The sequence below is a fragment of the Rousettus aegyptiacus genome, unplaced genomic scaffold (assembly GCF_014176215.1).
Source record: "Rousettus aegyptiacus isolate mRouAeg1 unplaced genomic scaffold, mRouAeg1.p scaffold_m13_p_13, whole genome shotgun sequence".
Taxonomy (NCBI): Eukaryota; Metazoa; Chordata; class Mammalia; order Chiroptera; family Pteropodidae; genus Rousettus; species Rousettus aegyptiacus.
The window spans coordinates 79,145,291-79,170,930 of NW_023416288.1; the positions used below are offsets into that span (position 1 = coordinate 79,145,291).

At 41.2% G+C, this 25,640-nt stretch overlaps 1 protein-coding gene across 11 annotated transcripts in view; it reads right to left on the reverse strand.

Annotated features, from left to right (window-relative positions):
- Positions 1-2,176: 2,176 nt before the first annotated feature.
- GLI3 (GLI family zinc finger 3) overlaps positions 2,177-25,640 on the reverse strand; it is a 264,929-nt gene continuing 241,465 nt past the window's right edge. For 9 of the 11 annotated variants that reach the window (XM_036231040.1, XM_036231035.1, XM_036231037.1 and 6 more), the window contains 5 exons: positions 18,901-19,050; positions 17,621-17,785; positions 13,254-13,544; positions 8,606-8,933; positions 2,177-7,707 (listed from right to left, as the gene is read on the reverse strand). In XM_036231040.1, the coding sequence (XP_036086933.1) occupies positions 5,375-7,707; positions 8,606-8,933; positions 13,254-13,544; positions 17,621-17,785; positions 18,901-19,050 (3,267 nt within the window). In that variant the 3' untranslated portion in view covers positions 2,177-5,374. The remainder of the gene's footprint in view (positions 7,708-8,605; positions 8,934-13,253; positions 13,545-17,620; positions 17,786-18,900; positions 19,051-25,640) is intronic. The other 2 variants (XM_036231042.1, XM_036231036.1) reach the window with 2 other exon arrangements.

Below are 25,640 nucleotides of genomic sequence, written 5' to 3' on the forward strand. Positions count from 1 at the left end.
TGTGATGAAATATGGCATGCTACTTAAAAGAGACCATTGAATCCCCTTTGTGTCATGTGTTGTTTGATCCTCAACTACTGTACTCTGGTTTCTGTTCCCAACCACCTCACGGAAATTTGCTTTTCCATGGTCACCCAGGGGCTCCTAACTCTCAAAAACAGTTATTTTTCCATGTGTTATTGGACCTGTGTATTGTTTTTGACGTTGGCTTCCTGAAATTTGCCACCCTGTTTCTAGAGCATGCTGTCTCTCCTACCTCCTGACTTCCCTTTCTTTCTCTGGCCAGCCTGCCTTAAATGGGCCCAGCCCTTCTCTTAGTCCATGGCGCCGGGGTTTCTTGGGGTATATTCCTTAGTTCTCTCATTCTACACTATACCAGTAATAGCAATTTTACCACTTGCTTCATCTGCTACTCATGTACAAAAGCTCTCTACTCTGGGTTTGTACTTGCCATCTATCTTCAGGGCACCTGTCTGCAGTATCTCTCTCTTTGTATTTTCATTTCTTAAACCAGAGCCTCTCAACCTGAAACCATTTTCTCTCCAAAGGATATGTGGTAATTTCTGGAGACATTTTTGTTGATTACAACTTGTGGGATGGTGTTACTGGCATCTAGTGGGTTTTGGCCAGGGATGCCACTAAATATCCTATAGTACATAGGACAGTCCCCCACAAAAAAAAAAAAAAAAAAATGATCTGGCCCAAAATGTCCATAATACTGAGGCTAAGCAGGCTTGCTATATGCACTTCAGATGGATAATGCCTCACACTGAACTTCCCCTTGAACATCTTCCATATGGCATGCCACCGTGTTCAGTGATTACATCTGTCTCCCTACTGGGCTGAAAGCTGATAGACGCATTGCACTTTATTCATCTTCCCAACTTTAGTCTCGGTCAAGGAATCTGAATGAAATACAAATATCCAACAGCATTGTGAATTAATGGAATGTGTAACTATTGTCTGTGTGATATCCCCAGAGAGAAACTAAGTTCTCTGAATGCCAGGACCATCGTAATCTGACACTAGGTGCTGAGGAAGGTAGAAACAGTGAGGGAAAAAGTGGAGGATTTGGGACAGGTGATAAATGTGCGGAATCTAAGATATCATGCCTCTGCTGGCCAAGTATGGGTTAAAACAATTTAGATTCTGTTACACTTTTTAAAAATTGTAAAGAGGTTGAAGTAGGTAGAGAAGGTATAAACTAGGTGTATGTTGGTAAAATGTGATATCAAAAAAAGAAAAGTTAAAAGATGAGCTCAGATTGTATTTGGAATAGTAAATACTCTATGAAGTAAAATCAAAGGGGGAACACTAGCATGAAAATAAAGAGAAAATCCCAGATGAAAAAAATGATAATTTCACACCGCTATTTTTTCCCATCTATTCTAGCATTCTATTATATTCTTATTTGGGTAATATGTAACATCTTTGAATTCCCAAAGTTAGAATAAATTTTTATGACACCATATGGATTGCAGCTCTACCATTTTACCTTGAACTTTGCTTCCTTCATGTTTCCTTCACAGGAGGCATCTATTAAACAAAGCTGTAAGCTGTACCTGAGTGCCTGCACACACAAATTATAGGTGTCTGTGTCATGTGCCCCATTCCCCTTTGTAGCCCTGAGATAGCCGACCAGTGCCCTTGGCTGCTGACTCAAAGGACACTTGCTGCTACTCAGAGGAAGGGAACCATTTTGGAGTCTTTTATGGCAACCTGGATAATATTGAAAAAAATATATATAAGAAAAGATAAGTGAGAGAAATTGCTTACATTTCTGTCCAAAGTCAGTTATTGAAAGCCACATAAAAGTAGGCTTGTACATGTCAGATTTTCTCTTAAGATGTGTTATACCCTATGCCCTTTAAAATGAGAGAGCAATATAAAAGTGGGACAAGTTGTTAAATATTAAACCTTATTCATTTCCTTCGACATAATTTGGCAAAGTGATAACATTAAGAAAAACTGGTATGCCCAGGCACACACCCTCACCCCTACTAGCAGGGCATGTCAGCATCTCACTCTCCACCTTAAGGAGAATGGGATCTGGGTCTCAGAGCACAAGTCTGCTCAGCTTGTATGTGAGGGTTTGATCCAAACTGCAGGCTCTGAATTTTTTCCAAAGAAAGCACTCTTTCCATTCAGCTATGAATTAAATAAACAACCCATGAAATTTCAGTACAAAGAGTTTTTTTATTGACATTATAAGAAACATTGTTCTTTCTCTTTGTTACAAAAAGGACTAAGTGGTTTTGAAAGCAAAATCCAGTCCATCTGTGGTGGCTATAGGGTGGGTACAGGGCATCACTCAGGATGCAGGCAGATCTGAGGAAGGCCCAGGGCCGTCCACATCTGGACACTATGCCTACAATATTTAAATGTATTTACATGTCTTTCTTTTAAAAAAGGATTACACGTTTTTTTTTTTTCAAAAAAATCTAAAAAAGGTGAAAAAAATGAACTTGTATTTTATCTTACATGTTTGCAGGATACACAACAGTAACTTCTCAGAAGAGAACATCCTCCTATCCGTTCAAAACAACACGGGAATTCAACAAAGACAGCTCCGACTCTGCTACAACTGTGTGCTCTTAGCCAGCTGGGAAGAGCACAGTTTCAAGCTCTGATTGGGCAACATCAAATGGTCCCTCCCATGAACACAATTAACATAAAATAAGGCACATACATTGTAAGAATCAAAACTCTGTGGCTCAAGAGGATGAGCCAAAGTGTGAGGAACAGGGACAGTCTAATCAGTTCTTTGGAAAATAAAACAAAATAGTTTGGCAAGAAAAAACATGTTTTAACAAAGTTGTTAAACAAGAGTACCACAGAGGAGCCTGCATTACAAAGTAGGATGTGATACTAGTGAGTTGATGGAGAGGAGGTTGGAGGCTGGGGGTGCATCCGACTACAGGAGATGCCAAGTCTACAGAGCTCCATATCCAGACAGGACACTCTAAGTGACCCCAAAAGAGCTTTGTGCCACTCATTGACTGTCACAACAGATCGATCCTTCCGAGAGAAGCCACATATTGAGCTGAAGTCTGAAGGTACCTGCAAATCTAAAGGCAGTAGCAAGAAAAACAAGTCTGAAAAGAAAAAGTAAACAAAGGGGATAACCCAGATAATCATTTGAAACTTAAAAACAAACAAACAAACAAAACCACCACATAGCAGAGGCACAAGATGACAACGGTGCTCATCTCAATTGCTATTCCCTTCCACATGGTGCAAAGACTTGGGAAATTATGGGAATTGAGAAATGTGGGTTACATCCAGGACTACTACTGGAGGAAGGTGGAAGGGGACAGGGATTGGGCCAAACCACAAGAGCAAGAAAGGTAATACCAGGACCTGGGGATTTTGAGGTTCCCGATAAAAGGAGATTCAGGGAATGGGACATTGATTTTGTGACTGAATCATGACCTGTTTAAAAAACACAGAAAAAGCCTTGCTTTTCCCATTGAAAAGTAGTAGAAACTCGACTATACTGAGCTCAGATCAGTAGCTGTCTTTTGCTTCTGGGCTCTGTTCCAGAGTAGATACATTTTTTGATTTAAAAGAAGGTGCTGTAAGTGGGAGAATGCCAAGACATTGATTAGAAATCTCAGCATCTCTCTGCTGATCTCAGGAACACCTAGTTGAAAGCAAACCCAATTGCCTTGGCCACAAAGTTCCAAAGGGAAATTTACCTCCATGCTGAGATTTTTGATTCAAATGAGAGAACAGAAACGTGAGAAAAATGGGATGGTCCTAACATTCTTTCTGTTACCTAATATTTTATTGTATCTGATACAGTCTTTCTAAAACCAATTTAAATGGCAGGAAGAAAGGGAAAAAGCCACACAATTAAACCATGAATCACTGTGGATAAATCCAACTCCAGGGTCAATGGGAAGAATACAGCAGGTAGTTTGATGTGTTCATATTTTATTTTAATAGTTTACATATTTTAAGAACTAAAATGCTGGATAATCCATGTACTCTGTGCACACATAGTATGTCTTTTATGTGTATCCACTGCACATGGGAAGCAGCTGCACTCTTTAAATCTTTAAATGTTTTAATCCAAAAAAGAGGATAGATTAAGTCCAAATTAAAAACTGTATAGAACATTGAAGTTCTTAAATGGATGCAGCATTTAATAGATAAAATATATAAAAAAGAAAAGAAAGGCATCCAACAGCTACTAAACATCCTCCTTGGTAACTAAACATCCTCCTTCGTCTCTCAAAATACCAAAAGTGGTCAAACCTATTTATTCTAATTATATTGTACGGGAGCTTTTTCTGTTACAACCAAGTTTTATAAATCTCTGAAAATAGGATGCTTAGAACAGAAGTAGTCCTTCATTATAGTGGGATTAACATATGTAAATGACTGCGGGCTGTGGGGTTGTTTAAATGCCTATATATTTTCAACTATATATAATTGATTCTCTGTTATGACAACAGTAAAGAGATGGAACAAATCAATACAGCAAACCCACAAATATTCCCCAAACTAATCCTACCCAATAGCTTCAATCTACAATCTATCTAACTTACCAGAACAGATGAAAAAAGCAGTGCATCTGAACAGTGTGCTAAACAGCACTGAACATTCATGAAGAGAGAAGACGAAGAGGCAAAATAGATAACTGAGAACTGACCATACCGATACACCCCACAAAGCACACTATGGACAGGAAGAACTTTACATCTAAACTGTGAGAAAACTATTTCATTTCAAGAGCCGCAAATTTCCATTTGTGTATGACTGCCTAAAGTATACCATGAACTGAATTAGGGGTGGGGAGCATGTCAAAAATCTGTGGTCAATGTTATAGTGCACCCACAAAAGATTCTTAACTCACTATCCATATTCTGATTCTCGTGCCTAATGTGGAAATTTTAAAAAATCAAAAGCCAGAACAAACGATGAACATATGTAAAGGGAAATTTTAAAAGCTAGACATGTGACCCCTTGGTCAAAGGCATACCAACACCTATTTTCTTTGAGTAACAGAGAAACATGTCAAATCCTTTAGACTGACCTCTTTGAAAAGAAAGAAGAACATGCACAACACACGTTTACATTGGTTTACAAAAAAAAGGGGGCAGGCTAAGTTTTTTAAAATGTGGGTGGTTTGAGTATAACAATACTGATTCAAACTGAGATGGAAGACAGTTTCTCCCTAGAATACTTTAGGGTTTTTCAGAGTCCTTTTCCATAAAAGGAATATACTTGAAACACATCCCAATTAGGTGAGATGAGATTGCTAAAATACATACAGAACTAAAAAAACAAACCAGCAAAAAACTGACTCAATTTAATCTTTTTAAACTCCTAAAGTTTCATGTTTGTTGGCAGCCTTTTTTCCTAGCGCCTATTGCATAACTGCAAGGAATTTGCTTTCTTCCGCAAGAGAGGTCAACAAAGAACTCATGTCCCCAATGGCCATGTTGGTGGTGCTCACAGACAGTGCTGGCAATGGGAGGGATGTTCGTGGTGTTGTGAGGCGGGAGGAGTTATGGGAAAGGTTCTGAATAATACTTGGGCTCAGGGCTCCTGACATCAGGCTGGCGTGGTCTCCGTCATCTATGATTGCGTCAAAATCAATCTGCACCCCTTCCAGATCATGGTTGTCAAGGCTGTCAACTGTGCTTGTCACCTGGTTAGCACCTGGGGAAAGTAATTCAGAGTTTTCGGCGCTGGCCCCCTGTAGCAGGCAGTTGGCTTCTGAAATAGAGAATGAACCAGTTTTCACATCTTGCTGACTGAAGCCAATGGTTTGGTCATAGAACTGACCAGAGTAACTCTGAACATTAGAGCAGAGTTGATGAGGCTGCCCTTGCATCTCCATCTTGATGCCATTCACCCTGCAGGTCTGACTTGTGACACTGTGCTGTCCTGGCTGTAGAGTAAGGCTGCCTCTCGGCACAGCCTGGCGCCTGCTGCCTCCATAGTTGACACATGGCTGGTAGCCCCTGACAGCTGCCAAGCTGGACGGCTGGCCCCCAATGCTGGGAGGCCCTGGCAGGCTGCTCTCTGGCCCTTGATAGATATGGATGTATGAGGTAGCACTAACCTGCTCTAGCATCTGCTGCCCCGCTCGGCCTGCCCCCTGGTGGTGTATACTTTCACTGAGTAGCTGATGAGCCAGGTAGCCCTGCCCCATCAGGTCTCGAGTTGGCATGCCATTCACTGTGCCACCAGCTGACTCACTGGGCACCATCGACAGGTTGAAATCTGGCTGGCTCCCGTTCCCTTGCATGGTGGTACTTCTCAGCTTTGCAGCTTGACTCCCAGCACTGCAGGCACTGTCGAGGGAGCTGTGGGCCCCAGGCTGCCTGGTGAGATAGTTCACATACTGCTGGACCTTATAAGGCTGTTCATGGAAGGCATTTCCATTGGTGCCAGTCCCGCCACTGTGGCTCACAAAGTGTTCTGGGCCGTCGTAGGCACTGCCATGCTCCCCAAGGGTCTGATAGCCCCCTACCTGGCCACCCCCACTCCTCAGCGGATTCTGTGGGTGGACGCCCATGTTGCTATATAACCCAAAGCCTCGGGCTGGCTGTGCTGTGGACCTCTGGCCACACTTTAGCCTAGAGGAGGACAGGTCAGCACTGCCAGAGCTAACCTCGTTCCACTGAATGGGCAGGTCAGCTTTGCTGTGTTCAGGGCAAGGCTGCTCCAGCGTGCGGTACTGCTGGCTGGCGTGGCTGTCTGGTAGCCCAGGAGAGTCAAAGTTGCTGTGCCCACTCCCCAAGCCAGGCCCGGGGGGCAGTTTGCAGTCGTCAGAGATGTCACTCTGGAAGTGCTGCTCATACCCAGCTTGGTTCTGGGAATTTAAATACTGTACCACATCATCGGGTAAGAAATCCTCATCATTCAGGTTCACATCAGCGTCCATGGTCAAGGACTCCAGGGTGACATTCTCAGTAATGCTTGGAGGACAAGGAGAGGAGTGGAAATGGCGGGACTGGCCACCCTCAGGTCGTGTGTAATTCTGAAGCACTAAGTTACGTTTTTCCAGGGATGGAGGCAAAACCAGAGAGTTGAAGCTGCTCAGGCTGTTGAAACGCTGCACCCTGGGCAGGGAGAAGTTCTCTGAAACTGTCCTTACTGGGTCGCTGGCTCTTCTTACACTGTGGCTCAGCGTATCCTGGGGCAGCAGAGGGCGCCGGCCATAGATGTGGGTGCCCCCATCGCTACATCTTCGAGGAGGGTGTACAGGGGGCAGGGCTCCTGTGGACTCCTTACTGTCCCCGAATAGGGCCATTCTGGTCTTCAGGCTCATCCTCTCCATATTGGGCAGTGGCGTGGGTGGCGGTCCACCTGTGGCGGCGGCATACTTGGCTTTCAGGCGGTACTGCTGGGCTGGCGTGAGGGTGAGTAGGCTAGGCAGGCCATCGTTCTGGCTGGCTTCACTGGACCTGCGTGAGGCGTCAGTGGAGATGGGGTCATAGGAGTCAGCGACACTTACATTGTGAGGCCGGCCCTCGGCCTGGGATGCCTCGCTGGACCTCCGGCTAGAGAAGCAGGGAGAGATGCCCGAGGAACGGCGGCTGCTCAGGTAGGCAGAGCTGATGGTACTGGCGCTGCTGTCCCTCCTATTGAGCATGTTCAGCATGGTGACATCAACCCCAGAGAGGTCACTTCTGTTAGGGAGGAGGGTCATGGGCCCACCCAAATTGCAGCTGTTATGGGACTGGGTACCTGCAGAAAGTGTGCAGAGATGAATTCATTTCAGGATGACTTAAAAACAGGCCTCAGCATGTGATAAAGGGCCAAGTAATAACTATCTTAAGTTCCCCAGGCCAGACAGTCTCTGTTACAGCTACCTGCCTCTGCTATGCAGCACAAAAGGCCATAGTCAAAGACTGGGTGTGGCTGGGGGTTGACAATAAAACTTTATTTACAAGCCCACAGATAAAGTTCTGGGACTCCTGACTTCAAGTAACACCACCCTAGGTCAGTTAAGCAACTCATAGTCCTAGTGCAAGGGCAGAATGAAGAGCCCTGGATATATACACAGTGCTGAAGTTACAGGAATGCCCACAGGCTGAAGGCATTCCAAGATTTCCTTCCACACTCAGGGCTTGATGTGACATCCTATGAAGGTATATTACACCTGAGTGGTGGGGTGGGGAGATTCGCCCTTGGGATGTGCTCCAGGAATTCAGTGTGACCTCAAAAGCAAAAATTGACTTGGGATGACAATGCAAAAGGTTGTTTGCCTTTCCCTGAACTGGACAAACATCAGTAAGGTGGCTCCTAACCTCCTACTTTTAGATGTGGAAACAAGAGACAGGTGCTGACCACAGATGCCTCTGTTCTTGGGATAGCCTCATCTGGTCTAATAGCTATGATTTCACTATCAGAATACAAGATATGCAGTTTTACTTTTTGTTTCAGTCTTATCCTGTCACTACCTGCTTTATAATATAGACTCTCCAGAAAGGCAACATTAATATGTATGGTTATGGCATAATTTTAGGACTGGTGGAAAAATTAACAAACATAAAACCAGGACCTAGTTCCTTCCAGGGTGCTGTGTCTGCATTTAAAAGAATAGAAAACCCTGAGCAGACACAAGGTCTGATGCAGAGCTCACCATTTCCTATGAGAGGAGAGACCGCAGGGGCTTTGGGGGATAGGATGGGGTTCAGGCGCGGTAGCATTCCATTCACTTGTTTGAGCCTTTCCAGTTTTACGTGCTCCATCCATTTGGTCCCTGGTGGGTTTCTCCTGGCTTGCAGGGTGAGGGCCGTGGTGGCAGTGGAAATGGTCGAGTCCATGATGGGGGTTTCGTCAATGGCACTGAGGTCTCCCATACCATCTCCATCTGTCAGAGGAAGCTCGAGCCCACTGTTGGAATAGTTGCTGATGGGGGATTGTTGGCTGCTGCATGAAGACTGACCACCAGGGCTTGGCTGAGATGTCTGTTGGGGTCAAGAGGAAAGGAAAGGAATGTTACTGGGAAGGTAAAAGGAAAGAAAGCCAATAATGGGAGATGATATAGATCAAGGCCTAAAGGACACTCAGTAGGTTCTGGCAAATGGAGGTGGCCTCCCTTGACCACAAAGACTGATGAACCACTGGGTGGATATGAAGTGGCGGGTGATGAACAGCAGGGAGTACTATAAGTGGTGTGACTGGCATGATATCAGCCATGGAATTCTGTCCAAAATGCCAACTCTGCAAACACACTTCCTCGGTTCCAATCCCACGTACATGACTTCATTCTTTGGGCAAATTACTTAGCCACCCTAAACCTCAGTTTTCTTATTTATAAAATGAGGACAATTTATTTATCTTAGAGGTTGTGGGTATTATATTTGAAGCCTTGAGAGCATACTAAGTATAAAAAAAAGCCTAGGTAATAGCAACTGATTGGCTCAGAGAGCATTAGCAATTATTATCCTAGTCGGTTTCAGTCCTCGGGTTCATTATGTTGGACTAAAATATACATCGAAGACATGCTCCATAAGCACACATTACCTCTTCTCCAACAAGAGCCCCTCTAAGCTGTTCGGGGCTGGTTCCCCAAGCTCTTTGTAATTTCTCTCCCTTCCTTCTACATTTTCCCACTTTGTAGAATCCCAAGTATGGTGTGGGTGAAGATAGTTGTAAGAAGTAAAACTTCAATCACTTCTGCTGTACCCAGAGGTGAAGAAAAGCTGCAAATCACAGCCAATCCAAGCATAGGGAAGGATCTCCCCATCCTCTGAGTGTGCCCCTAGCATTTCACTAGGATAATCAGGCACTGCTACCCTAATCTCAACCAAGTGGAATATGTAAGACAATTCTGCAGATAGATGGGAACTTAATCTAGTCCTTCCTGCAGAGGCTCCTGCGAATGGGGAGTGGAAAGCTCCCTGTCCCCATGTCTGGGGAGCACTGTATAAAATGGCCTGCATGAGAAGTCCATACAACCTAGAATTGTTCTATCTAAAATCCCACTGGTGCCCTGGTTCATAAACAGCCTAACTGTTTTTGTACAGGTAAGTAATGTTCAGAAGTTCAGTGACTGCTCAAAGTCAAAAAGTCGATGGTGCAACCAACCTAGACACGCAGCCCAGTGCTACTTCATTCCTCTACGGTACCCTCTCCATTGTTACTCCAAATATTGGGGCCTGACAGCAGCTCTAAGAGAAAATTCTCCAGAAAGAGATAACTGTACACTGTCAATGACGGACCACTGTCGTCTCAGCTGGAAGGTACAGTGCTGTCAAAAGAGGTTTAGGACACAGGTGTTCCTGTGTGAAACCCATTGAACTTTTTCTGCAACCCCAGAACATACACCCAACAAAGCAAATGAACACATATTATGTGAGTGCCACATAAGACACTAAGTCTGTTCTGGACAACCAAGCAGAGCAAAGTAGGGTACACAAATTTGATCATGAGTTCCTAAAGCCTTGCTTAAGATTTTGCTTCAGCAGTCTTGGCACGGCAGACCACAGGTTTCTTCCCAAGGTTCTTGGAGTCAGGGCTTCTGATGCCCATTACTCTGGATTGTCAAATCTGAGTGTGTGTGTATGTGGATCTGTGGATATGTACAAACGTACATACAAATGCTTCTACAGGGCAGAAGAAGGCACAAATGCATTTACAGTTAGGCAACTTCTTAAAGGAGCTCAGACATTTAAATACAGATTAAATTGCTAATGAAAAGTGTATACATATCATTCTCAATGAAGGTGGTGATGTCTGGTCTGGATTTACCCTAGTCAATACGGTAACTAAATCGTATTTGAGAACATCTGCTTGGTCGGCCTCAGTGTGATTTATTATGAAAACCTAGACAAACAGAACAATGAATTTCACTATCTAACTCCACATTTCCACATGCTGAATGTTCAAAATAAGTGCTTTTATGTTTAAAACATAGCTAAGTAATGTTTACTATCAAAGATATACAAAGCACGAAAACTAAAGAAAAATGAAATGAATAAAAGTTAAATGTTAAAATGAAAACAAAATAGAACACAGAAGCCAAAATTCCCTCACCTTATTACCCACTGTCCTTAGGAAGTGAGAACAAGACATTTAGGAGCATTACACAGAAGGGATGTTGAATTAATAAGAAAAAAGAAGAAAGAATTTAATTTTTAACATGGTAATCAAATCAAAGACAAGATTTTACAGAAAGAATATTAGAAATGTAAATCTCATTTACATTAGTAATTGTCTATGAAGATATCTACTTATATCGGATATGCATGTGTGTACATGTACATACATAAGAGTCTCCTGTGGAAATCTGATTAATTCATTAATGTCACTGAGCCTTGGTTTCCTCACCTGTAAAATATAGGGCCTCGTCTCAGCTTCTATGATCTCTTCTGGCAATGTTTCTATGACTTAGTTACTTTATAAAATATTTTATATATGTGACATCTCAGGTATTACTGAGCCAAACTGCTATAAATTTTTATTTTTATCAAATTTATTTTTAAATAATAGACATTTAGAGAAGAGGTGTGACAAGTTTTCTTGATCCAGGGATACACATAAAGGTTCAAGAGACTTCAGGTTCTTTGGATATCTTACCAACATAAATCATTGTCTTTCGATGAAATAATCTAGGAGACCACAAATTCATATTCCTCATTTCATTAAACACTTGAGGATAAACTGTTGAATGTTCCACCCAAAATTATTATACAGTTGGACTTTATTTTAGGAAGTCAGTATGTGCCTCTAAGAAAAAGTATATAAAACACAGTTTATGACCTGATTAATTTAAAGTATAGTAATCAGTCATAATACATATATAAACATTTTACTGAGGTGCTTTTTTAAAAGTAAAGTATAGCTACCCACTGGGAAATAATGATAAATCTAGATGTTTACCTGCATTATTTTTGGCTAGACTTAATGTCACTAAGACTTGTAAGAGTTCAAAACAAACTCAGTAAGTCATTAAAATTCAATAATCAATTAAATTCCACCCCATCAGTTCTGAAATTGTATCTGCATTATTTCCTGACCATAAGTACTAAATGCACAGGGATAGCACTCAGAAATTTATAGGTGTCCATCTAATTGCTGGACTTTCCTTATTTTAAGAAATGCTTCCTTAAAAATGCCTCCTTAAACTGAGTATAAATCTGCCTGGTAATCATTTCCATGGATCTGGAAGTCTAAGTATGAGACTTCTATCTGGTACCTTTCCTCTGCCTCTAGAGAGAGACAGACCAGACCAACACACATTCATAGAGTTGACTCCATGATACATATGGCCAATTATAAATATACTGAATCTCCTCTGATCGTCTTTTTCATTTTTCTTGTTGCTTCTAAGAAAATCTTAGCTATCTTATCATGGCACATACATAAAGCAAAATCACCAACCAAGGTTTGAAAGAAGGTCCAACAGTAGAATAATCCATATATCCTATTCATCACTAAACTAGAGAGATTTTTGCTGATAACATCTTTCAACCCCTCTCTTTCTGTCCACCTCTGGCTCAGGCACCACTGTGGATATGGTCTCCAGCCTATCAAACCAATCTCTAGACTGGCACTAGAGTTGCCTTTTCTAAAATGTCAGCTGTGCCAGGTCACTTCCCATCACCAGCAAAACATATCCCTTTAACATCCTCATCACTTTTTACTACTGCACATTCCCCTGGGACCCCATGGATGGTGCTTGGCTATGCAGGGACCTGCTCCTTTTCCCTTTCTGAGTGCTGAAACTGACAGCCATCTTTCCCTTTGCCTCCTCCATTGAGTCCTTATGTGCAGTGGTAGTTAGCTGCCCTCTTGAATGTTTTAACACAGACTTGTGTTAAAGACCCCACAAACTGAGTCGTATTTGTTTTTTTGGTCTGCATATCCCACTAGATTATAAACCCCTAAAGAACAGGGACTATAGCTTATTTATCTTGGGGTACCAGGGCAAAAAAGACAAGAAATCTGTTTACCACAAGACCGAATGAATGATTTTCTACATTACAGGTCCGCTGAAAATATAGACAGTTGTGTCTTTCTACCTGCCACAAAATGGTATGGCTGCAGATTAATTTTAGAAACCTGTTAGGAAACCTTCAGGAAATTCTTTTCTGAGCTGAGTTATTCTATGCAGAGCAACTCTTGAGTAAGCAATCCAGGTCACTCAGCTTTCGACCTCCTTAAATCAGATAGCCCTATGCAATGAGGACGGGAGCAGTCTAGTTCCTCTCAATGCCCTACCCAGCTCTTTTAAATGAGCTAGGATAGCTTTGACAAAACCAGAAGGAAAGCAAATGACATACCATGGGCTTCTCCGCCTTGACCGTTTTCACTTGCAGACACTCCTCCTGTTTTGAGGTAGTGTTGCTGAGGTCCTTCTGCTCACCAAGGGCTCCCTGAGTCTGCCGGCCAGGTGACCGGGACTGTGAATGGTTGCCAGAATCTCGTGGTGGCGGGGGCCGAGGATGTATGTCCCCACGCTGCTTCTTGGTGACATGAGCCTCTGGGCCATGCACTGTCTTCACGTGTTTCCGAAGGGAGCTTGGGTCTGTGTAGCGCTTAGTGCAGCCTGGGATTTTGCACACATATGGTTTCTGTCGAATGCCACAAGAATGAAATAGTAGATTGTTATCAAAGTGATTATTTCCCAGCCCAACAGACTTTTGTGGTTGCTCATTATATGTTTAATTCTTTCAAAGCATTTTCACAAAGTTTTGAGGTGTTCGAATACCTCTAAATGGTACAAAGGTTCAATAAAGGCCATTTGAACATTGTTAAGGGTCTACAGAATCTAGCTTTAAGAGGTTATTGTTCTAGAGAATGCTTAGGGAGAGCTATGAACATGTAAATTGTATTTATACTCTTGGAAACATTTACCCTATGAGTAGGAAGAAGCATCATAGTGTCACAGTAGGTGGTGAATAGATATTTGATGATGATAATGATGGTGATGATGATGATGGAATGCTTAAAAGATGGTATCTTTTAAGCTTACATGTTGAATGCTATACAACTCTCAAGAGAGCTCGTGTGAAGAACTTTCTTAGAGACATCCTTGTATAGTTCTCAGATTTAACATCACTCTACCCCCTTTGAAAATGTGCTCTTTACCCAAAGGCATAAAAAAAAAAAATTGCCTACAGACTCTCCCATGTTAGATATCACTCAAATATGTTCCTTTGGGTAGTATTACAAATGTGTGGGAATGGTCAGGGCTCAGAATATCCAGAATGTTTCTGATCTTCAAAGTCATAAAACCTGTTATCTTTCCATGAAAACTCACTCATAAACTGAAAAGGGCTGATGGATGATATCCTGGAGATGAGGAGTCCAGGTCTAGGCTGTACTGCTGAGTATAAAGGTCTATAAATCATTTCATTTTCTATGTGAGCCAGTGATTAAGCCTACATATAACTATAGTCATAAAAATTACATAGATGCTTATAGCTGAATATTTACTCAAATTACAGCACTGCTGGCAATGTATTTATGAGCAACATCAGAATTGTGATTTTGTTTACTTAGCCTGAAATACAATATATTCATGGATGCTTATATGAGCATACACTTGAGTATATACTTATATCTATGTATACCAGAAAATGAGCTATTAGGTAAGCAATAGTCATAAAAAGCATGACTAATATAATGCATCCATTATATTAAAAAAGGTGCACTATCTTATAGAGCATATGTATCTAAAAGATGCTTTTTCACTAAAAGCCCAAGAACAGACTGAGAACTACCTAAAATGATAAAAGGTCCTAATGCAGTGAAGTGAAGATTCTGAAAATTATTCTAAGAGACTTCACCTCCAAATCTGAGATTCTTTTGGGAAGAACTGATTCCCATTAACTATGAATTACTTCTATTCAAGAACTCCTATGATTTGCAGCATGCAAACACGCAAACACACACACACACACACACACGAGTGCATCAAATGCTGTGCATTAGGGACAGAAGAATGGCTCTGACAATTAGTACTATTACAGTGCTCTGACATTGCTCAGCCCTGTAATTGCTCAATGCACTGCTGTGACAGGCTGCTCCATCAACAGGCAGACTGAGATGCGTAGGGCAGGTGTGTGGAGATTAGGGGGATGGAGGGAGTACAAAGCCAGGGTAGTGTTAGATGTTCCAAGAACTATTCTTCCCACAAATACATACATGTGGATATTCTGGTTTTACTTGGAAATGACACCGCTAGAGGTGGAATGAGTCTACAAATGCTCATCAGTTCCTGAATTTCCAGGAATAACAGCACATACAAATACATGTGTGCCCAGGTACTCTAGGGTGTGAACATATATAATATCTACCTGCAAAAGTCCATAAGAATAGGTTCAGGAAACCTATGCTTTACAAAAACACAGTAGCTCATTTATGTAGCTTGGTTCTCAGATTTTGTTATGCTCAATGACCAAAATGAAATATAATTGTAGGCAAAGGTAAACGTCAGTCTCCTGAGTTGAATTGCCCGTGTTTCCAGGGCCGGATGTTCCATTTTGGCATGGTCATTACCTTTTAATTCACTGCACTGAAAGGTACTTTGTAAAAGTGATTGATACTTTTTGTACTTAACTTTGTAGAATATACCCAAATAAATTTTTCAATACACATTTAATAATTACCCCTACTACACACAAGACTCTCTAAATACAAAGTTGCATACAACAAGATTTAATCTTAAGGATTATAAAATACGGTAAGAAAAATAAGACAGCATGTAATTATCTTTAATACAAAGTATAAAGGCTACAAAATGATGTGGACAGAGGGAAATCACTTTTTAGTTGGGATGATCATGGGAGGCATTAAATTTCTATATCTGGGTATAATGCCTAACTCATTGGGTCATGGTAAGAGGTAAATAAGATAATGTACATTAAGTGCTTACCATGATGTTTTGCACCAAGTAAGTTCTCAGTAAACAGAGCTTTTATTAGGAGGAGATACTGGGTTGAGTCTTAAAAGAAGAACAAGATTCTGTGGGATAAAAATGAGGGCAAGAGGATGCGAAAAAAGAAGTGTCCTGAGCAAAGGTCCAGAGGTGAGACCATTTCATGTATGCAGGCATGGCTGTTCTGTAACCTTTTAGGTTACATAATTCAGTGGCATTGAGTGCATTCACAACGTTGTGCAAACATTACCACTATCAAATTCCAGGATATTTTCATCATCCTGAAAGAAATCCTGTATCTATTAGTAGTCACCTCTACTTCTACCCATTGGCAATCACTAATCTACTTTCTGTCTCTGTGGATGTGCCTATTCTAGGCTCCCTAAAACTTGGTACAAAACAAGTATAGTAGATTACAGTGTAATTATTAAAAACATTTTTGACTTAAAAAATGGAGATATGGTATTTCCCCTAAATAAGAAGTTCCAAATGACTCATTATTCCACCATAAACTTTTCAAAAAGAGTCTGAGTACATGAATCTGCATGTGTGAGTTTACATGTGAGTGTGCTTTTTAGAGACTGTGGTTGATCTCATTGGAGTTTTTGCTCTGCCAATTGAGCTGAAAGGAAAATCAGTGAGGACCACATTTAGCTACCTAAAAGCCAAAGGCCAGTGAGCTGACTGGCACACACTGTTTTTAGCCAGATTCTCTCTCCGAACTCTCCATCTGAAAGATCATGAATGGGCTTGATGGCACCTTGTGAGGTCAGATCACAGCCATGCCAAAAGTCAAAATGCTCCTTCTCTCACACATTTCTAGCAAACTAACTGATGACACACTTTGTGGGGCAGAACTATGCTTCATATTAACAAATTCCATTTCTACCCAAACTGAGAGACTTTTTTGTTAATCTCTGGATTCATTCAAGAGACGACTTCACAGAGGAGCCACAATTTGAGCTAAACCTTCAAGGAGAGTTGGAGGTCAGTAGGCAGATATGCAATAAAATGTAAGCAAAAAGAATTTGAAATCATTTTCATTCTTATGCTTCTCTGAAATTTTGGGGGGATAACTACCTAAAAAAAACAAACAAAAAAATAGCAACACAACAGGATTGACCCACTAACCATGAAGCTTTGCTCAATATGTTACCTTAAATAATTGACTAGAAACCAATCTGGGTTTCTGAGAATAGTTTTCAAGATCTATTGGAATTTAGGCTATCTGAAAATTGTACTTAGCCAAGACTGGTTGCTTTGCGAAAGCCTTTTATTTTATGTATTTATTTTTTATTTTTGATATAATACATTTGCACATACCACCTAGAAAAAGCAAATAAATATGGATGTTTTAGAGGTAAGCTGTCAGCTGTCAATATGTTGCTTCTGAATCTATTGTTGGTGCTTGCAGGGTCATTCTTTGCATGGATTCATGCTATTCCACTGGACAAGTGGATGGAATTCCAAGTCAAATGCTCTTACTGTTTTGTTTGGCCTGTAGGTAGTAGTTCTGAGCAAAGCGAAAACTGTTTGCCAGGAGTTTTAGGAAGTTCTCTCTTCACCTGCAGTACGCTACAAACCAGGCCTAGTTTTCAGCCTACACCCAAGTCCCTAAGCCTTCACCTGCAGTGAGTGCTCACTCATGCTGAGTACGGTCAAGAGGAAATAGAACAGGCACACCTCTCCACAAATATTCCCCTTGAAGGTTCATTGTTCCTACCCACAAGCTCTGGGTCCAAAGTGTGTCTCATGGGGGAGGCTTACCTCATTGGAATGTGTTCTGTTTTGGTGCTTGGCGCGATCGGAGGCATTTGAGAAAGCCTTGTTACAACCTTCATGCTCACAGACATATGGTTTCTCTCCAGTGTGAGATCTTAAGTGTGTTTTCAAGTTTTCTAGTCTTGAGTAGGCCTTTGTGCAACCTTCAAACTGAAGACAACAGGTAAATCTGGATTACTCCATACAATAACAGCTTATGCTTAACCTCTCTCACAGTTGATGGAAGTCTGATGTTTTGAGGGTCAGCAGCTTTTCAAAACCAAAGAACAAAAGTCCACTGAACTCTATTTATTGGGATTCAGATGGGGCTCAGTGCAGTTCAAGAGAAAGTATTTTCAATGCTAGTAAAAACTTTGGAGGTTTTTTTCTTAAGAGACCACTCAATGCCGACAATGGGTTTCTTTATCTGTTCATTGATCTCCTTGAATTCCCACTGATTTCAAATTCAGCACAAAGTTCATTAATATGGCTTTGTGTCCATACAAAGGCATGGAATTTGATCACGTTGGTAAAGGGCCTTTAAGATGTAAAGTACCAGGGCTCAGTAGTGCCCAGTGTTCCTGGTGGGCACCTTAGTGAAAGAAGGCTTAACCCTGCAGGAGTCCCAGCCTTCTTGGGCCATTGGGACAGACTAGGAGGGTGAAGAAAATCTCTAAATCCATAGTTATGTTTTTAAAAAGTTCAACTTAAGCTTTTCAGGTCAAAGCTGGTATCACTTTGCCCTCCAAGTCCTCTGACACAATGGTATTGGCACAGGCATGGTGGCTATGTGCTCATTCCCAGTGCCAAAGTGTCCCAGCAGCTGCATGCCCACTTGCCACTCTGCAGAACTATGATCTCTAATGTGGTAGTTGCTTGCCATGTAGGATTATTTATATTTAAATTAACTAAACTAAACTAAACTAAACTAAACTAAACTAAACTAAACTAAACTAAAGTTTCCTGGCTGCTCTAGACACATCTCAAAAGAGCTCAAGAGGTACATGTGGTTTGTGGCTACCATACTGGACAGTGCAGGTCTGAAATACTTTCATCATCATCCAAAGCTCAGCTGCCAGCATTCTTTCTCTATTTCTCATCTCCCTTCCATTTAAAAAACCCCTTTCACAAACCCCCGCATTTTATTACAGACATCGCTGCAACCCAGCATGCCTCCCCTGAGCGCAACCCTGATAGCATGACGAAGGGCCCATGGTACAAATCCTGACACCCACAGGAGAGAGGTGACCCCCTAAATTGAGAGACTGTGTCACCCATGTACTCACAGTGCATTTGTGAGGCTTCTCTCCTGTGTGTCTTCTCATGTGCACTACCAACATATACTGGGCTTTGAAGGGTTTCTGTTCTCTTGAGCAATCTAACCACCGACAAACAAATTCCTTCTTCTCTCCATGAATATGGTCATTATTTATATGCTGGAGTTTGGGGAAAAAAAGAGAGAAATTAAGTGGAAATATATTATTAATTTCTGAAGGCAACAGAAAGAAATGTAAAATATGCCCCAAAATAGGTCCTAAAGATAACATGATAACTTTACTATTTTACAGATTATTTTATTCTAATTAGTATATTTCTTAAGTAAATTTGTTCTTATTAATTGTACAAATAATTCCTAGCTAACAGGAGTGACACTATTTGGAGGAAGACTGATGTCCCAGAAAAAGTATTGCACAGGGCATCTGAAGAGCAAAACTGTGAAATGAGGTAAGCCACACGAACCCTCCCTGGGCCTCTGCTATTCTCATCTGTCAAGTGGGAGTCAAGGCTAACCACTCACAAAGGTGCTCTCCAGCTCTCATGTTGTCTAGGCCTTGGGTTAGAGCGATAGCTCAGACTTCAGAACACATGCGTGCACACCACACACAAAATTCTGTAATAAGGAGCAAGATATATCAAAGCACTTTTTAAAACTTCACTTTATTTCCAATTAGTGGGATTTCCTCTTGAATAAGAATCACAGAGAAATGAACGTAGATATTGGAGATGAGGACCAGGTAATAGTTAATAAATTAGTCTCTCAGGATTTTGGCTATCTGCATGTATAAAAATAAAGAAATGGATTACCTAGTTTCTAAGGTTTTTTCCAGCTCTATAATTCTATTGATTTGGTTTTCAAAATGAAGATGAACTTCCCTGAATTCCTCAACAATTCAAAGTTCTAGAATCTTATTTTATAGAATTCCTTGGAGTCATATATCAAGTGTCCTACAACTGGGAGACACAAGAAATCTATAGTAGCACCAAAGAAAGAAAAGGTTCTTACTTTGGATCAAATTTAAATTAATTTCAATATGATTTAAATGTCTACTTATGGATTAATGAGGAAATTTGTGTCCTAGGTTGCCACCCCACATTTTATTTGCCTTAATGTTAAGGGTTTTTTTCAAACACTTTCTCAAAAATACATAGAAATACACCAGTAAACATTTTGTGCAATAGGAAAAAGCTCTCCTTGAGTTCCATGTACTGCATAGTAGTGACAGAGCGTTTAATTACTTTTTCCTGCCTTGGCTCCTCAGTGAGTGGTTTCTGGGGGCCAGAGGGTAAGATGCCACTGACACAACCTGCCTTTCCCAGTTACTCCACTAGGGGGCCAACTGCTGCCAGGAAACAATGAAGTCTGTCTGGCTGTCTCCAGAGTTGAAAACTGATGAGGGCAGAAAAAAGTGATTACTATTCACTTTCCTCTCCTTGAGCAGCTCCCAGAAAGCTGGAGGAACAGAAGAGAGTGGGCGATACAGCACAATACACAGAAAGACAACTGGGATCCTTTCAAAAGCTCCGAAGACAAGGAAACCACACAAAATCACTCAGGTTCATGATGGAGTAACAATCCTGTGGCAACCAGATGTAAGCTTCCTACAAAAAGCCAATTGTTCTAAGTTTTAATGTTAGTTAAAAGTTATGCTGGTACATATAAGTATATGAAGAGAACAGATGTGCTGGACAGGGGACAACATGCAATCTTTAAACTTATGCTTCAAGTATACTTTTGCAGTCAGTCCATTCACACATCGCCCCTTCACATCATCACAATGTATGCTGGTTCTGCCTTTAAGCCTGCATAATATAGAGGGGTTCTATGAATTCTCCTTTCCAGGGAGAAAAATTAATGATCACACAAAACCATTCCATAATAATTGTTCTTGGTTCAGTTTTTTTCCAATTTATTGGAAATACAGCTGCTTGGATTAATATACATGAAAGGAAAAGGAAGGATGGAAGAGAGAAAAGGAGGAAAGGTGGAGGCAGGCAGGCAAAGTTAAAATGAGAAAACTAAATTATAATTTGGGCTGAGCCTACTCCTTGAGGCCAAGACCCATGTCTTTTAGTTTCATGTTCTCACCAAGTATCCCTGATACTTGGCAGGGCCTCAATAAATATTTATTTGTGGAACTGATTTGATTCACACAGCAAACTAAAGTTTCACTGGACAAAAGTAATTATACTTGATGCTTTTGCTTATCTTTTTTCAACTTCACTTCACCTAGTACCCATACAATAAGAGTTTAATATAAAGTATTAAATTACTTTAATATACTAACAAGAATTCAAAAGAATTTGAAAGATATCCAAATGTGAACCCTATTTTACGGAGTGGACTACAAATACACTGTGACTGCAATGCTGCATTTGCCTCTCCCATATTTACATATTCATACTGAGTGCCACTCCACACCAGGCCTGGCACTGAAGCATCAGAGAGAAATGATTCCTTCCCTAAGGGAGTTACCGTCTACTAAGGAAAAGATAATGACTTAAGTTACTATACAATTATAGTTATGATCAGTGTTCCGAAGGGAAATAAGGTTTTATAAAACAATTAACAGGGGATCCCAACTCCATGTGGAGCATCACAGTCAATAAAGTAACATTTAAAGTCAGACTGGAAGGGTGAGTAGAGGTCCACTAGGGGTCCAGGCAAGGATGGGGGTGGGGAAGAAAGAATACCGTTGCAGAAAGATGAGACAGAAGCACCTAAAGGAGAGAACTTGGTACCATTGAGGATCAGGGTGAGGAACACTCATGGCAGGAGAAAAATGAGCCAGGCAGACACAGGAGGCTCTGGCACCAGCCATGCTTGGTACAGCATGAAGCATGGGCTTCCACAGGCCGGGTGGGTACCACTGAGGTAGCCAAGTTTGTCCCACATGAAATGCGGTGTGCCAAGTCAGGTTTGTAGCAGCAACTATGGGATATATCCCTGGAAAGAACTCACATACACTCTACCAGAAATCCGCCTGCACACCAGCCCTCAAGGAGGAGAGCATCAAGGTTAACTAGCATTACTCAGGAACTGGGATGACCAGCAGGGGAGGCACCAACAATGGCCAGTGAAGGAAGAGACTCTTGTCTGTTCTCCCCAACACAGTGGAGGAGCTAGACTTTAGGAGAAGAGGTAAGAGGTCTCCTTCTTCAGGTGAGGTGCAGAGCAAGAGGCAAACACCCTCAGCTCCTGGAGCACATGCCTGGTCCAGAAAAGGAGGGAAGGCTTTTCAGTGAACATGAGGTTGGAGGGTTAAACTGGGTGGACTTCAGTAACCATGTGATGGAGAGGCCACAGAACCTGCCTACAAGGGTGCTAGGGATCCACTACTAAGCTCAGATAATGTCTGAAAATTCCAGTGGTGGGAATCCCATATGAATTAGAGAGCACAGCCCTGGTGTTGTTGCCACACGGTGAGGACGTGCGAGGAAAGGTGAGGACATGGGCTGGAGAGTGGAGGCAAGCTCACTTTCAGAAAGGTAAGCATCTTGGAAATTCTCCCTTTCTTCCCCCTTAGATTAACCCTGAGTTCCATTTAACATGCTTTTGTAATTCATGAAATTGTTTGCGTGCCAAATTGGATGGAGAACGCAAGTTCTTTTTCTTGGAAGGAGATTCTATGACCTCGGCCAGCAGAGATCAGATCCATTTTGCTTGTCTTTATGGTCCAAATGCTGACCACAAGACATAACCAATTACTATAAAGAAATATAGAGATAAATGTCTAACCACTACACTGTATACCTGAAACTAATATAATGTTGAAAGTCAACTGTAACTGAAAAAAAAAATTAAATTAAAAAGGACATTAGATATAAACTGAGGAAATTAGAATAAAGATGGGACTTTAAAAATATTGTATCAATCGATATTGGTTCATTGATTTTAACAAATGTACCATACTAATGTAAGATATATAAGATGTTAAAAATAGAAGAAAATGCTATTTAAAGCAGTCAATTTTTTTACTACCCCCACCTCCCCAAAAAGAAAGAAATACAGAGACATCTTCCTATTTAGGTTGTTTAAATGCATTTTAAGTTTAAAACATTTCCTGGAGCTAAATTTCAAGTGAAAATTAAAATTCTAGGAAATCACAGACTTTATATATCCATGTGTCCTGCATATTTACTTTTTTTTTCTTTGCAAACTGTTTTGGCCTCTGCAGTGAGTGTTCGCGATGGCTCATCTCAGGGCAGACCTTATATTTTGAAGGGAAGAGCACAGTGGGAAGCAGATGAGTCCAGACCAATTTCTGATAAGCTGTGTACCTTCAGACAGTTCAATTAACCTATTTGGGCCTTTATTTTCTCATCTGTAAAATTAGGGTTTTGAAGTAAGATCAGGTGTTAACAAACTTTTTCTGTAAAATGTCAGATAGTAAGTATTTCAGGCTTTTTGGGCCAAAAGGTCGGTTGCAGGTTCTTACCTGCTGCTGCCATGGGCAGCACACAAATGAGGGTGCAGCTCTTCATCTATGGACACCAAACGTTTCACATGTCATGAAATAATTTTAGAAAACTTTTTTCCAATTATTTAAAACCATAAAAACCATTCTTAGTTCATGGGCCGTGCAAAAACAAGCAGTGGGCCTGCAGGCCATTAGTTTGCTCACACTGGACTAGATGACTTCAAAGTTTCCTGTGTAAGCTAGCGAGCCCATGCCTTTCTTAGCCAAGCTGGCTCTTAAGCCTGAGGAAGTAAAATCAGAGGAGGTACATTTCAGTGTCAGAGAAAAGAAAAGGCAGTAGAGTAAGAAATAAAAGTCAGGACTCTGGGCTAAAACAAGGGGAAGGTGTTAGACAGACTTTCCCCTCTGCATCATGTTCCTAGGACTGGGTGGAAAAGCACACATTTTTTGCTCAATAAAATCCTAGGTAGCTAAGAAGACTAATACGCAGTAAGTTCTCCATATTCAACAGACAGACTGATCCCATGTGAAGCTGGACCAAAACTCAAGGGGCATGTGTTTATTTGTGGTTTCACTGAAAATTTGACTTCCTAGCAATGAAAACGTTAATCAAATCTATAAATAATTTAATTGGAAAGAAAATAATGCATGATTAAATTCCAAACTAATCCAACACAAAGACATGCAATTTGCCAGAGGCCCAAGTGCCAGAAAGAGATAGATGGTGTAAATTACAGGGTTGTATGCCAACTCTCTCAGTAGGGCCTGTCTCAATAAACAGGACAGGGATGCCAGCACCAAGCAATTCTCTGGGAAAGGCTGAGTCATACCACTGAACTTCCTGATGGATCTATTTCTTCAGTTTTCCAACAGGTACTGTAAGCCTTAGGAAACTGATGGCTAATAAAATATCTCAAGAGCCCACAGCAAACCAACAAAATTGATATTTGACCATTGTGATCATGTTTGTAGCAAGATAGGCCAAGACCCAGTATTCCCAACCCTTCCACTCCCCATGGAGCTGTGGGAGCACAGAAAAAGGTAGGAGAAATCACTCTGCTTGCTTGGCAATCAAATAAGTAGAAGGTGTTTCTTTCTTTTAAAGGGTTCTCTCTGGGAAGCCCAGCACTCAGTGGCAACCACAGAGGCTAAGGTGCTGCAGGAAGAAACACCTGAAGGAAAACGGGACAGCAAGGCTTTTTTTTCATGAGCAGCAAAACAGAAGCCCACAATGAACTTCACTGAGCTAATCAGGGTGCTTTCTTCTTGCCTCCTTATGTCACTCTAAGCTTAGTTGGCAGTTTTTCTTCAGTCTGATTCCTAACCCTGCAGATGAAACACATTTGAGTGGCCCTTCAATCTGGAATGTTACTAGCTCTCCATATACAGCTGCTGTTCCTTCAGGTCATGAACTGTAGAAGCACACTTCTGCTTTCTTCCATTTCCCTCTTCTTCAGCCAGATTCCCAACCAATTCCCACTCAGAAAGTACAGTTTTCTAGGTAAGCACACCTCCACCTCCCCCAACCCCATTCCAAGTGACATCCTTTGAGGGGAAGCAACAGCACAACTTAACGGTGTGTGTGGAAGATTTGCAAGTCCCCATTAGACACACTAATCAACAGACCAATGCTTTTCTGTTTCAAGTGTTTCACTCTCTAAATTAGCTAGCTCTGCAATGTCAAGAAGGCAAATTCCTTCCACAGTTGTGATGAAAACATTACTGCTGAGCATACCCAGAAACAGTGAGGGCAGGAAATATACAACTTCAATTTCCATATGGCTCCCTGTGCAAATACCTAACACACAACAGTCTGTCAGTATCTACAGTTTCTCAAATAACACACAACTTTCTCACCAATTTAAGAGGTTTCTCTAAAGTATGTTGCCAAGTTTTTCACAGCACCGAGTAAGAGTAGAGACGATATGGTGCTCAAGTAAACATGATCTCTCTACAAACACTCATATATACATGCCTACATACAGGAACACAGACAGCATTATCACTTAAATATTAAAGAAAATAAAGACCTGGATAGTAATGTATTTCATATGTAAATATCCAAGACGATGGAACTGTACTATATAGGCTTGTAGGTGCCCAGGTTTGTTGAAGATTTGATATAGATTTGCTTCTTGGACCCTCAGTTTTTTATTTCTGATTCATCTCTTTGTTGACATTTCTCTGCATCTTGACTCACAAACATGCCATCTTTTTATTTTAAAAAGAAAATAAAACTGATAAATGTCCTTCTCAGCATATCAAAATGGAAACATTTGATACTTTCTAAATCTTTTCACGTTGCTACCAGGGTTAGCTCATAAGTG